This window comes from Pinus tabuliformis, chromosome X (assembly GCF_031772625.1).
Source record: "Pinus tabuliformis cultivar Carrire ecotype Pingquan chromosome X, CPIR1, whole genome shotgun sequence".
NCBI classification, from domain to species: Eukaryota; Viridiplantae; Streptophyta; class Pinopsida; order Pinales; family Pinaceae; genus Pinus; species Pinus tabuliformis.
In genome coordinates, this window is record NC_142308.1 from 1,609,745,778 (window position 1) to 1,609,759,646 (window position 13,869).

Below are 13,869 nucleotides of genomic sequence, written 5' to 3' on the forward strand. Positions count from 1 at the left end.
GCTTGCATGCAGAGCATCATGTTTGTACATTAGTAATGATCTTACCCCTACACATAACATCATTTGCCTCAGGAACCATGTTTAAATAAAAATCGACATGAATGGCAAAGGTATTTTGAACATACATATGCATATAAAGGTGCTTTGTAATAGGTTTCAATTTTTTTTCTCTTCCCAACCATCCTTCTCTTTTTTTTTAGTCTTCACAACATCCATCCTTCTCTGAACTCTATTTCCATGTCATTATCATGTTTATGCAATGAATATTTCTTTTAGGTATACTATTGAAATTTATGGGTTCAAAATGCATACACTTAAACTATGACATTACTTAGTAAAAAACCCCATTTGATTTGGGTACTTCCATGTATTCTTATCCTTTTTTTATAGATCTATGACCATTCTTTTATTTGCATGCAACGGTCCTACAAATATAGCAAGTTGGGTAACCTCTAACGATTCATAATTGCTAAAGAGAAAGAAATGCTTGTAACAAAAAGCCATAACTTGTAAATCTTGCCTACTATTCATCATTAAACTATATTAACAAGCATCTAGTTAGTAATATTTTTCTTTTATTTGCATGCAATTCGTAGTTGTTATATGTTGGGATGTTAGTGGGATAACGAATAACATTTTCGATAGAGGAGGAATAACCTGTTGAAGAGTTTTGTGAACCCAACGTTTCGGACTGCCAAGTGAGTCCATCATCAGGGGCGCGACAATAGATAATCTTTAATCAACATTGTTTGTATATGACTTTAGATGAGTTTTTTCAACAAAGGTTCCAAAGGATCCTAAAGAGGATAGGGTAGAAGGTCTATTGTTATCTGGCGTTAAAGGAAAAACAAGAGGACCAGATTTATCATAGGCACAAACTAGACTTCTCTTCCTAATGGATAACAAGCTTTACCATTGCCTCTTGCCCCTAGTAATGCCCTTTACAACCTCATCCAAGCATAGCCGAAATTCTTTGGTAACCTCAACCAAATCCTATGAATGATGGATGGGGAGAAAACCCAAACAAGACCAACTCTAAAATAAATATAAAAGGTCACCTATGCCAATTGTTGCCCCTGCTGCTACCTCTACCAACTACTTAGCTCAAAATCAACACATTGAGACCAAGTCTTCCTCTCTAAAACTGCCAATTGATAACAAAAAGGGAAAACAACTTTTGGTTAAAACCATAGAGCCTCCCAGTTTATCTCTACTCACTGAAAAGTAGGTACCCAGAAGATAAAGGGATAAGTTAAGGAGGAGATTTCATACTTAGATATGCACCCTGAGGTATCACAGTACCAATTTTTATTTTTATTTTCATATGATGACAAACTATACTTGACTTATTGGATGAGACATTGACATTTAAATTGACTTATTGGATGAGACACTGACATTTAAATTAATCTTTACTAGATGAGACATTAAAATTTTGATCAAATTTGAAGGCTATGATATTTTTAGGGATATCGGGAGTTAGAAGGGAGATATAAGTTATATTTCATGTTGAATCTAGTAGGACCCCTACCTATATTAAATGAAGTCATCAATATAATATCATACCTACTTATTAATTAAAAATTATTTCATTGAAGTCCCGGCATGCTTGTCAATAACGTCTTAATGCATCCACACATGTAGATAAAAAATGCAAATTTGCAGGCTTGCACATAACCTAAATGACTCTAAATTTGCAGGCTTGCACATAACCTATATCACTCTAAATTTTATGCAAGAGGTTATTTATTGAGTGTATGAAAAGTGTAAATATGCAGGACCGTACATGGCATAAATGTCTCTTCAATTTATGCAAACACTGAGACCCGAATAAAGGCAACCAATTTACAGTCCCATTTCGAATCTAACGTGAAGGAACTACTATTCACTCGCTTTGCAATATTGAACAGCAATGCTCTATCAAATGTGTTTTTGGTGCAATACTAGGACAAAGGCAGTGCCACGAGCATCTCTTGAATTCTTCACGAAGCAAGGCATGTGCCAAATTACTTAACTGTCTATCATAGCATTCAATATTCAGATTTTACAGCAAAACTTTATTTCGAACAATTTACTTGCTAATAGCTATTTGCAATATAAATTGGTCACAATGCAACGCCTTGTGTTGTTTCCTACCAGCAGTACCCTGCTACATTGCGAATTATTTTTAAAAACAAAAATCCCTCCGCTATACTCATGAGGTTATTCTTAGTCCAAGGCATCTCATACACAATCAAATACAGCAGAAAAAGATCCAGTAATGCCCAACACATTTTTGTGCACCATTGCAATTTATATCTCGCATTTGCTACTGGGACTCGGAGCTTACAAGTAATAAACTATTAGCTAATGTTGTCACATTTTACAACAAATAGGACATTTTCCTCCGCAATCTTCAAAAAGACGTTTGTTTGTCCCAACTGGGAGACAACTGGCATCCTCTTTTTTGACGCAGGCATACAATCTCACAGATGCTGCTAGATCTCTGTAAATGTAAATCATGATATAGCTTAGTAATTTCATATAAAATTCAAAAATTTTATAAATCATCCATGCTTTGTTGCATTAAGAAAATAATTATTGTAACCTATCCAAATCCTAGACACGTTGACTTCCATCGTAGACAGTAGCAAATTATTGCTTTTAAGTTCACCAACGCATCTATGGACCCTTTGCATTTAATCCGGAAATATACACAAAACGAAAGAAGGGGGGTTTCCTTGTCATAAAATTGAGTAGAAGCCACATCCAAGTTTGCTAATAACTTTTATACAGGCCAATAAATTGGAGCAGCCTTGCAAAACTTCAATAGAAGTAAAACACTTGTAGGAACAAGTTTGACAATTGCCATGTACAGAAATTAAAATGTCCCAATCAAGAAGCCTCATGAAACTAAAGGAAATGCAGTTTTTTCAAAAAACTGCGTTAGTACGGACAAACAGACCTTTTTAAAAAGGCTTTGGTTTGACAATCCAAGAATCCGCACAATAAAAACTCCATGCCTTCAACAAAAGCAGGATTTTTCTATAAGCACAAACTTTTTGAATTAGTAAGGGCCCAATGTCTGCAGCCAACATAGAATCAATAGGAATGGTACTTTGCTGGGGGGAGGGGTCGGAGCTACACAAAGTGGTTTGAAATATAAACAGTGATCGGCAGTTGCTATCAAGTAACACTGACCAAGCTGTGTATGTTCAGACAGAACATAATATAGATTCCTCAGTTCACCTTAAATATTCATGGAGGGTGGTGCGTACACAAACTTTTTGAATTAATAAGGGCCCAATGTCTCCAGCCAACATAGAATCAATCGGGATGGTACATATTCTTGGGGGGGGCTACACAAAGTGGTTTGAAATATAAACAGTGATTGGTAGTTGCTATCAAGTAACACTGACCAAGCTGTGTATGTTCAGACAGAATATAATATAGATTCCTCAGTTCACCTCAAATATTCATGGAGGGTGGTGCGTACCTATGTTTTTCAAAGTACCTTTGGGTAATTTCAATTAGAGATTCCAAGTGTCAAAAAAGGTGGTTGGGGTGGTTGCTTTTGCGAGGCCCACCAAAATTAATTTCGACTTTTGATTTTGAGCTAGCAAAATTAGGGGCTCAAGCATTACTCTATCCTTATTTTGACGTGGCTTGGGAGGTCTGCCCCAGCCACCACTGGACACAACCACTTTGCAACAGAGATGTCATGATATTTATGGTGCTTAGACCACTTGATGTGCTAGTGAAAGTAATACAGATAAGATGGACAGATTGAACAGCCAAAAGAAAAAAATTGGATTTTAAAGTACTTGTGCAATACAATGGGATGCATATCTTGTAATAGACTTTATGTTATACAGTAAAGCCGCCTGCTATGTCCAATTATCGATGTTTAATCTAAAAACAAGATGGTATATCTTGGAATAGGCTTTATGTTATACATTAAAGCCATGTGCTATGTCCAATTACCCATGTTTAATCTTAAAAAAAGATGTATAACGGGCATAGGCCATTTGCTACAGAATTTAAGCAGAGTCGTTTGCAGATGGTTATTTCATAATGCAGGTGCAGGGATTAAAATATGGTTGCTAGGCTGTACTTAGTGCAATAGTCAAACATTACTAATTTGAGATAAAAATGGAGATGTGAAGGCATGCACATGTAGAATGTGTTCAAGAAGAAAATATTGCCAATGTATAACTCCAATAGCTAAAGCCTCAAGGCAACAAAAACACTGACCAACTTATTTCACATAAAATAACTTGCACTTTAATCCTGTCCATATATACACACATAAACGAAGACCCGCACCATACTTGAGCACGTACTCAAGTGAAATTTTCGAAAACAATAATATTTTCTTTAATGTTTGTTAAAAATGTACCTTTGTAACCAAAATTCTCTTAATTGCCCATAGAGTGTGGTCTAGCACCAGGGTGATTAGGCTTGTATTGACACAGAGCCCAGGGTTCAAAGCCCCCGAGTGGGTGTGGCTGAGACCAGGGGCAACCCGTGGGTGACTTTGATGGTATAATTATGGCCATAATAGCATGGTAGCTTTAGCCAAAGAGGTTCTATAATAAGTATTTAACTAAAACAAATTATTAAATGACCATTTTGCTTTTCTGAAATTGTAAAAATAATGTACACTTGTTAATAACTGTGAATTTTACCGTTGCTCGGTGGTTCTTAAATTACATTCTTTTAATGAGAATAGGGGCAACTTTTGCGTGAGGCAACCCTTGGGTGACTTTGATGGTATAATTATGGCCATAATAGCATGGCAGCTTTAGCCAAAGAGGTTCTATAATAAGTATCTAACTAAAACAAATTATTAAATGACCATTTTGCTTTTCTGAAATTGTAAAAATAATGTACACTTGTTAATAACTGTGAATTTTACCCTTGCTCGTTGGTTTTTAAATTACATTCTTTCAATGAGAATAGGGGCAACCCGTGACATTGATGATACATATATGGCCATAATAGCATGGCAGCTTTAGCCAAAGAGATTTTATAATATAAAAAAATTATTAACTGGCCATTTTGTTTCTCTGAAACTGTAAAAACAATGTACACTGGTTAATAGCCATGAATTTTAACCTTGCTCAGTGGCTCTTAAATTACATTATTTTGATGAAAATAGTAAGAACTTGAAATCCATCAAACAGGGGAGAGATTTGATCAATAGAGCATGATTCCAAAGAGAGTTAATAACAATTCTAGCAAGAAGTGCACTGTTTTAAGAGATAGTAGATCTACAGTGCACTCTTTAACAACTAATCCAACATGAAGAAAATGCAGAAACGTAACTTAAGATAAACTACAAGAACTTCGGATTTCAAAAAAAAAAGATAAACCACAAGAAGGTGTTCACATACACCATGGCTTCATCAAGATAATTTAATCGTAGCCAAGAAACAGCCACCACAAGTAGTGTGAAATATTATAGGTGCCCTTGGGTAAAAAATAAATTAATTCACTTGAAAGAGATGATACAAATGAGAGCTTGAAATTGCAGAAATGTAACTTAAGATAAACCACAAGGTGATGTTTGCATACCATGACTTCATCATCAACATAATTTAATCATAGCCATGAGACAGCCACCACAAGTAGTGTGAAATAGTACAGGTACCCTTGGGTTAAAAAAAAAATGAATTCACTTGATTGAGAGATGATAGCGTGAAATAGTATAGGTACCCTAACCGGTACCAACCGGTACTCGAATCGGTTCAATGGGCCAATTTGACCACCAACAGTTGCTGATCAGCCAGTTTGACCAGTTTCCAGTTCAGACCGGCCAGGTTTTAAAACTATGGAACCAAGAGAAACCCCAAAACCCAGACCCAACTCTATATATGGCATGAGAAACCCAAGAAAGAGAGACCAAGCAATGTCCACACACAAGAAAAGCACCCAAGCTCCCAAGGTGGTGGATGCAATATTGATAGGGAGGGAGACATCTGGTCATGTAAGTGATGTTCATATCACAATCAACTGAATGATCAAAATGATTAAAGGGTTTCGATATCATTGGAGGGTAAGAAGGTGAAGATCAGAGATAGAGGTAGCCAGCCCCATCAATTTTAACATGATGTTATCACAGCGTGACAACTATCAAAAAGATTGGGAAAAAATGATTAAGCAAGGTGAGCAAGTCATAGATATGATTGTGAGGAGTTGTAAAAGTTACTTGCAACAACTTGATCTGTTTCGGAGGATTCGAGGAAGGGGCCAATATTTCTTACAAACAGAGAGACAGAGAGAAACCAAATTCTATGGGGCAAACAACTCTATTGGGATAAATTTGAATCTTTGCCTTTATAGAGCAAGGGCATCAACTACTATGTGAAGGACCTTGATGTAGAATTGGAACAAGGTTTAGGCCAGTGTTGAGTGTAGAATTGGATATCATTATAAGAATGTTTCATATTTGTGAAAACAAGATGCAGCTTGTAATATGGGTTATTTACATATAGAAACTCTGTTTATTTACCAAAATGCGCTGTAGGTAGCTATTACTATCCATGCTGTAATAATCATCTACTATCTTTGCATAAATTACTAGAAAAGTTAGATTTGTTAATGGTTGTGTTATCGGGTGAATGATTTGCTTTGTCAATTATCATTATAAGAATGATTTTTATTTGTGAGAACAAGATGTAGCTAGAGTTTGTATTGCTACTACCCTATTGCACCTTTGATCAAGGATGGATTTAGCGATTATATCCTACACTCTGAACCTGCAGCCTTAGTTGCTCTGCGTGTGATTTTTCTTTGCCAATACATGTTTTGAAGAGGCTAACTCGGAAGAAGCTATCATTAAAAAGCAGCCTAACTTTCCCCTCCAACAAACCGCAAGCGAGAAAGCTTATAAAATCCCGTTTGTATTGGACATTCACCCCCTACTCCCTAATATGTTACTCCCCCTCAACTTCTCAATGGCATATGTTCTTAATCTGCAAGATTAGTTTGTTTTGACCCCACCTCCTCCAAGCAAATCAACCTTTAAAGAATTTTCTATTGTGGCTCGTTTTTCCTCTGGAGGTCATTCAAGTCCTCTACAAGTAACTTTGCCTAGATCTCCATCATTAATAGACATAGTAAAAGGGGTTGATGCAAATGCTAACTCCCATCTACACCCTTTGAAAACTACCTTGTAAAAAAGCTTGAAGCCTTCCCTATGGCACAAATGTCATCCAAATAAAACTCAAGACTTCAGAGATTTCAAGTCAAAGGCTCAGAAAATGTATTCATTATGGCAATAGCAAGATGGTTGGTGGCTTCAAGATTTATGCCATGATTTATTTAGAATAATTTTAATTTAAGCAAGGGTGTGCTAAAAAAATGTTATCCTATAGCTTTAAGGGATTTAGCACATCCAACCACTAGAGCATGAAAATATGACTTTATGCCATGAAGGTGAAAGAAAAAAATGTTCATGGTTCCTTTAAATTCAAATCAAAAATGGTTTTCAAGAAACACGGAGGAGAAAGAAAAACACCCAAGGGAAAAAAATACCCAGCAAAATAGACGTCAATAGATTATCCCACTTCAATGTAAATTAATGAAGATCAGCACATAATTAAAGTGAAGGAAGCTCAAAAGGACAGACCTGCATGGAAGCAGACAAGCAGCCCCATGAAACATGAGACTTGTGGAGGAAAGGTTTTTCTAAAAAGATGATAATAAAGGATTTGACGATAAAGACTCCCCTTTCAAACCCCAAGCTTCAGCATGAGAGAGTCTACTTTAATGAAAAACCATAAAGTCCAACAACATTAGGAAAATAGTCTTCATTTTGGAGCTTGAGCCAGGTTTTTCTGTCCGTCTTGGACTTGGCCTTCTCTATATTTTTAGAGGTTTATGACTTCTTAACAAATAATGAAGAACAAAGCAATCCTAAGGAGGATGCATAGGTTCTATTTTACTACTTGGGTTATTCCTTCAATTGTCATTTTAGCAGATACAGACAGCCTATGTTGGAATTAAAGGTTTAGTTGTGGTATCGACATGTTCTTTTAGGTTCCTTCTGTGAGTATATAAGAACCCCCCTTTGATAGTTTTGCACTCCTTTCTTCTATATCTATATAATTTTCTTTTTCCAGCGACCACAAATGCTAGCGTTCAAACTATCTTGTATCGTTTGGCAGATTCCACATTGTAACAAACTGACAAAAAATATATATGTTTTAAAACCATTTGGAAACCCATAAAATTAGCATTTTGAAAATAGAATAATAATTAGAATAAATCTGATGAAATGAACATGGCCATGTGTTGAACCCCAGTACTTGCCACAATATGATCCCATTTATTTCCCAAGCCATCTCAAAAAGTGAGCAACCAGAGCCGGATGCAAAAGCAGTAACTTACATCACCTTCAAAATGGCCCTCCTAAAAACGTTTTGAGGACCCATGAAAATAAACAATGGTAAGCCTCCACCATAAACACAAGAAACAAAAACAAATCTAAAAATGGCAGCCTGCCAAATCAGCTTGTGGGTATTTGCTATTTCTCTATATGGAGATCTGATCAGTTTTATCAAATTCAAAACCCCATAACAATTAAAATCCAAGAAACAAAAACAAAAAATGTTAAAAAATTGGAAACGCAAGCTTATCAAATTAGCTTGTAGGTATTTGACATAATTCACACAGCAACAAATCTCTCCACATAAAACCTTTCATTTTCTGCTATTCATTCAAACACCATAATTGAAGGATACACCCCAAACCCTAGCAAACAAAGAATAAAAACGCGAAACAAAATCCTATCAAACCAGCTAGTGGGTATATTTGATATAATTCACAAAGCGACAATAATCCTCCTCGTGAAAATCTAATCAGTTCTGACTCTAAAATGATGACAGCTACAAATTAGAAATGGAAGCTTATCAAATCAGCTTGTGGCATCTAACATAATTCAAAAAGCAACAATTCTCTTTAGGAAACCAGATCAGATAATTTTCTAATTCCAAGCCCATAACTAAAGCCCAAACCCTGGACCCAAAACAAATTTAAATAAGCTTATCAGATCAGTTTGCAGGCATTGGATACAAATCACAAGGCAACAATTCTTATCTTACTATACAGTTTCCTCTTACTCCAGTACTAACAAAACTAGTGGATTTGGTCATCACACCTTGTGGGCCTTATCTGGCATGTAGCTGTTATCTATGAGATGGTAGTTATCTATGTGATGTACCAATTATTACTATAGTGGCATCTCCCTATAATTGAATTCCATTAGAGAGCAATAATTACATTACTCTTACTAAAATCTTATCAGCTTTATTTTTTATATATTTATCCAAACCCCATAAAGGAATCTCAAAATCTAAATCCTGGAGATGAAAAACAAACACAAATTGAATAGTAGGTTATCAAATCAACTTGTATGAATTGGATATAATTCAAGTAGCGACAATTCCTTGCGGGGAATTTTGATCTTGTTTCTTCAAATTCAAACACCATAATTAAACCCTAGAAAACCTAGAAACGGAAAAGCGAAAAATACCTTAATCAAGACAGGCGATCCATGCCCGCTTTGGCCTCCTGCGACGCCGGATTTACCTCCAGCCCATCCTGGAACGCTTTGCGGGCCTCGACGAGCATCCCTTTCTTCTCATAACATGTCCCCAACAAACAAAGAGCTTTGAAATTCCGTGCATTGAACCCAACAGCGGCCTGCAGGTCGTCCAGGGCGGCCTCCAGGCCACGGCGCTTGGAATCGGAGGTTTCAAGTTCCAGCTCCGCCCGCTTGACAAGTGCGTCGGACTTCTCAGGGGCGGAGAGGCTCTTGCTCACGCGCGGCGCGAGGGCGGCGTCCAGGCAACCAATGGCGGCTGTCAACTGACCTTGGCGCTCGAGTGCGAGGCCCTTTAGGACGTGGGCGGCAGCGTCCAAGGGATCCAGGGCGATGGCCTTATCGGCCTCCGCAGCGGCCTCGCGGGCGAGGGAGCGGCCGCTGTTCTGCGCGTTGGCCCCCCTTGAGCGACCCAGCAGCTGCGCACCCCGCACGAAGTGGCGGCGGGCCTGCTCCCGGGACTGGTTACGCCCACGGAGCTTGGAGATCAGAGCCCTCGGGAGGCCCTGCAAGGCCCACATAAGACCTAGGGCTAACAGAGCAAGTATAACCTGGAAAGACAATGTGTGAACCTGGAGGGCTTGTGTTTCCGTCTCCATTGTAAGTTCTTCTGCTGCCCCTTGCTACAGCAATGCGATCTGTCGCGTTTGGGAGGAAATGGTCTGGAGTGTTATGTTTTGCAGGAAGTGAAAGAGTCGGCGAAGCCATTATGTATCGTCTGCGACCCGGCAACACCGTCTGCGACCCGGCAACACCCTGTTGACTCTGATGTGATCAGGGTCCACTTTATTTCATTAGAAGAAACACATGGGCGGTGGTGAGATAACACTCACTAAATAACTGAATTTTTTTTCCAAAAGAGAAGTTTAAATAGTCTGATTTTTACACTTTTGTGGGTGAAGGGTACTGAAATTCTTTTTTGACATTGGTAAAAAAAAGTTTATAGGGATGAAATTGGAATTTTTGGTCGTTAGAACTGTATTTTTAAATATATAAATAAAATTAATTTTTAAGAAAAATAAAGTATTTTAATTTTTTTTTTAATATTGTTGCAATTATTTTTAAAATTTAGTAAAATTAGAATTTTTTTATTATTAAATTGAATTTTAAATATATAAATTAATTTAAATGTCAGTTATAATTTTGTAGATTAATTAGAAAAGTAAAATTATTATTATGAAATTTTGTTACTGGATAAATTTCAAAATTTAAAAAAAAAATGAATAGACCAACCAAATTTAAGAGACTGGCTGATTTTTTTCTAGAGAAGTTTAAATACTCTCATTTTTAAACTGTTTTGGGTGAATATAATTGAAAAGAAAATTTACATAGGTAAAATTGGAAATTTTCAATATTAAATTGTATTTTTAAATTTATTTAATTATTTTTAAGATAGTTTAATTTTTTTATTAAAAAAATGAATTTTTTGGAAAAGAAAATTGATTGGTAAAATAAATAAATTATGGTTGAATTATATTGATGATGGTGGTGGTGGTGGTGGTTAACGTCCCCTGAGACCAAACATTGATCTATGAGACCTAAAGAAACAAATTATTTATTTTGATTTAAGATTTTATTCCTATGCTCAAAAAGCTTGGAGAGAAGCCTCCCGAGCTCACTATAATTTTGACAATGTAAAAGGCTAGGAAGGTTAGTATTGTAACAAAGATTGTGAAACTAAGATCTAATGTGGTTGTACGCGGGGCACTCTAAGAGGAAGTGGTTTTCATCCTCGATGTTTTTATTCTCACATATATGGCAGATCCTTTCCATCCATGGCGTTTTAGGAACTGCCCAACGACCTGTTTCACTATGGAGCTCATGAGAATTCGTTCTAATCTTTGTTATATTAATTTTCTTCTTTGAGCTAGTTAAAATAGAGAGATACTTTTGATCTTCTAGGGTGGGGTTGATGACCTTCTTATAATAACTTAATTTTCTTTTAGCCGCTAAATCTTTCTCACACCACATTTTTTCTTTGAACTTAGAAGTAACAATATCTTTAATGTTATTTATGTTTTGCAATGCATCATTCTCGTTAATCTCCCAATAGTTTAACCAGGCCCTTGTGTCTTTATGCCACCCCTGATTGAGCCTTAGGTGGTTTCGGCTGGAATTTAAAGCTAGCTTAGGAAGTCTATGATCGTCGATGTTATTGAGTTTGTGCTTGTATAGCAGAAACTTAATCATAGCTAGGCTCTCAATAGGGGAAATACTTGCTTCTATAAGGAGAATAGGATAGGGTGTATCACTTTTAATTTTCAGGTTATAAGTTATAAAACGCTTCAGGATTTGCTCAATCTTTCTCCATGATTCTCTGGAGATGCTGCAACCCCAAACCTTACAGCCATATAAGATAACAGGAGTGACTAAAGTTTCAAAGAGGAACTTCTTTTTATCCCACATTACAAGGTTTGTTGTTTTACAATTATTTTCAAGACCAAAATAAGCTTTCCACCCCCCATTAATCATTTTCTCAATGCTATGGTTCCAGTTGAACTTGTGATGAATATCAATTCCTAGGTGCTTGTAAGAATACACTTCCTCCAAGTTATTATTGTCATACATAAAATTAGCGTAAGTGTCCTTCTTGGATTTGATAATCATAACTTTTGTTTTGTCAGTGTTAACAGTCATACCCATGGTAAAGCAGAAATCCTTAAGAAGTCTGAGTTGCTTATCAAGATCAGATGGGCACCTTGCCAAAAGAACAACACCGTCAGCATAGACAAGAAGGATGATGACTATCCCAGCTAAGATCGTGCCATCACATCATGCTTCCTCTAAATGGCCTTCGAGCTTATCGATGTAAATGCCAAATAGGGTAGGGGAGAGGGGGCAACCTTGTTTAACTCCGGGCCCCTTTCCCTCCTTAATCTTTCTTTTTGATGATGATGGTGGTGGTGGTTAACGTCCACTGAGACCAAACTTGGACCTAAGAAACCAATTATTTAGTTTGATTTAAGATTTTATTCATATGCTCAAAAAGCTTGGAGAGAAGCCTCCCAAGCTCACTATAATTTTGACATTGTAAGAGGCTAGGAAGGTCAGTGTTGCAACAACGATTATGAAACTGAGATCTGATGTGGTTGTACCTAGGGCACTTAAGAGGGAGTGATTTTCATCCTGGATGTTCATATTCTCACAGAGATGGCAGGTCCTTTCCATCCATGATGTTTTAGGCACTGCCCAATGACGTGTTTCACTATGGAGCTCACGAGAGTTCGTTCTAATCGTGGTTATATTAATTTTCTTCTTTGAGTTAGCTAAAATAGAGAGATACTTTTGATCTTCTAGGGTGGGGTTAATGACCTCCTTATAATATCTTAATTTTCTTTTAGCTGTGAAATCTTTCTCACAACACATTTTTTCTTTGAACTTAGAAGTAACAATATTTTTAATAATGGTTTAACCAGGCCTTAGTGTCTTTATACCAACCTCATTTGAGCCTTAGGTGGTTAAGGCTGGAATTTAAAGCTAGCTTAGGAAGTCTATGGTCTCCTATGTTATTGAATTTGTGCTTGTACAATAGAAGCCTAGTCATAGCTAGGCTCTCGATAGGGGAAAGACCCACTTCTATAAGGAGAATAAGAGAGGGTGTATTGTTTTTAATTTTGAGGTTATAAGGAGAATAAGATAGGGTGTATTGTTTTTAATTTTGAGGTTATACGTTATAAAACGTTTATGGATTTGCTCAGTTTTTCTGGTAAATTCATTAGAGATACTCCAACAAATTGAAATATTCTAATTTTTTAATTGATGAATATTATTGAGATTTTATTTTTAATTAATAAAATTAGAATTTTCCATTATTAAATTATATTTATAAATATATAACTAAACTTGATGTTTCTAAAAGTCATATCAAGAATGAATATATGATTTCAATAATTAATAAGTATAATTTTATAAACTGATTTAAATTTTTATCAAATAGTATAACTTTATAAAATGATTTAAATTTTTATTAAATATTATATTATTTTAATTAGAAAAGTCAAAAAACTTATTATTATATTTGTTATTTTTTAACCAATTTTAAATAAAAATTATTTTTTTAATAAATTTAACATTAAAAAATAAATCAACTTTAATGGAGGATAGAAACTTTGACCCCTAAATCATTGTTGTGATTAATTGAGAAGATTCATTTAAAAAAAATGAAAAATAAGTATACAAACTAATTGTATTTATATTATTGGTTGATTTCTAATAAAAGTTTTATAAAAATCTTAATTTTTAAATTGATAACATTATTATTTTTAATTTATAACAAAGTTCTA

At 35.8% G+C, this 13,869-nt stretch overlaps 1 protein-coding gene across 1 annotated transcript; it reads right to left on the reverse strand.

Moving 5' to 3' along the window:
• Positions 1 to 2,291: 2,291 nt before the first annotated feature.
• On the reverse strand, positions 2,292 to 10,295 carry LOC149146197 (uncharacterized). Its single transcript, XM_089452970.1, has 2 exons — positions 9,518 to 10,295; positions 2,292 to 2,485 (listed from the first exon to the last, which is right to left on the reverse strand). The coding sequence occupies exon 1, from the start codon at positions 10,183 to 10,185 to the stop codon at positions 9,523 to 9,525; it is 663 nt and encodes a 220-aa protein (XP_089309096.1). The 5' UTR covers positions 10,186 to 10,295; the 3' UTR covers positions 2,292 to 2,485; positions 9,518 to 9,522.
• Between the last annotated feature and the right edge of the window lie 3,574 nt (positions 10,296 to 13,869).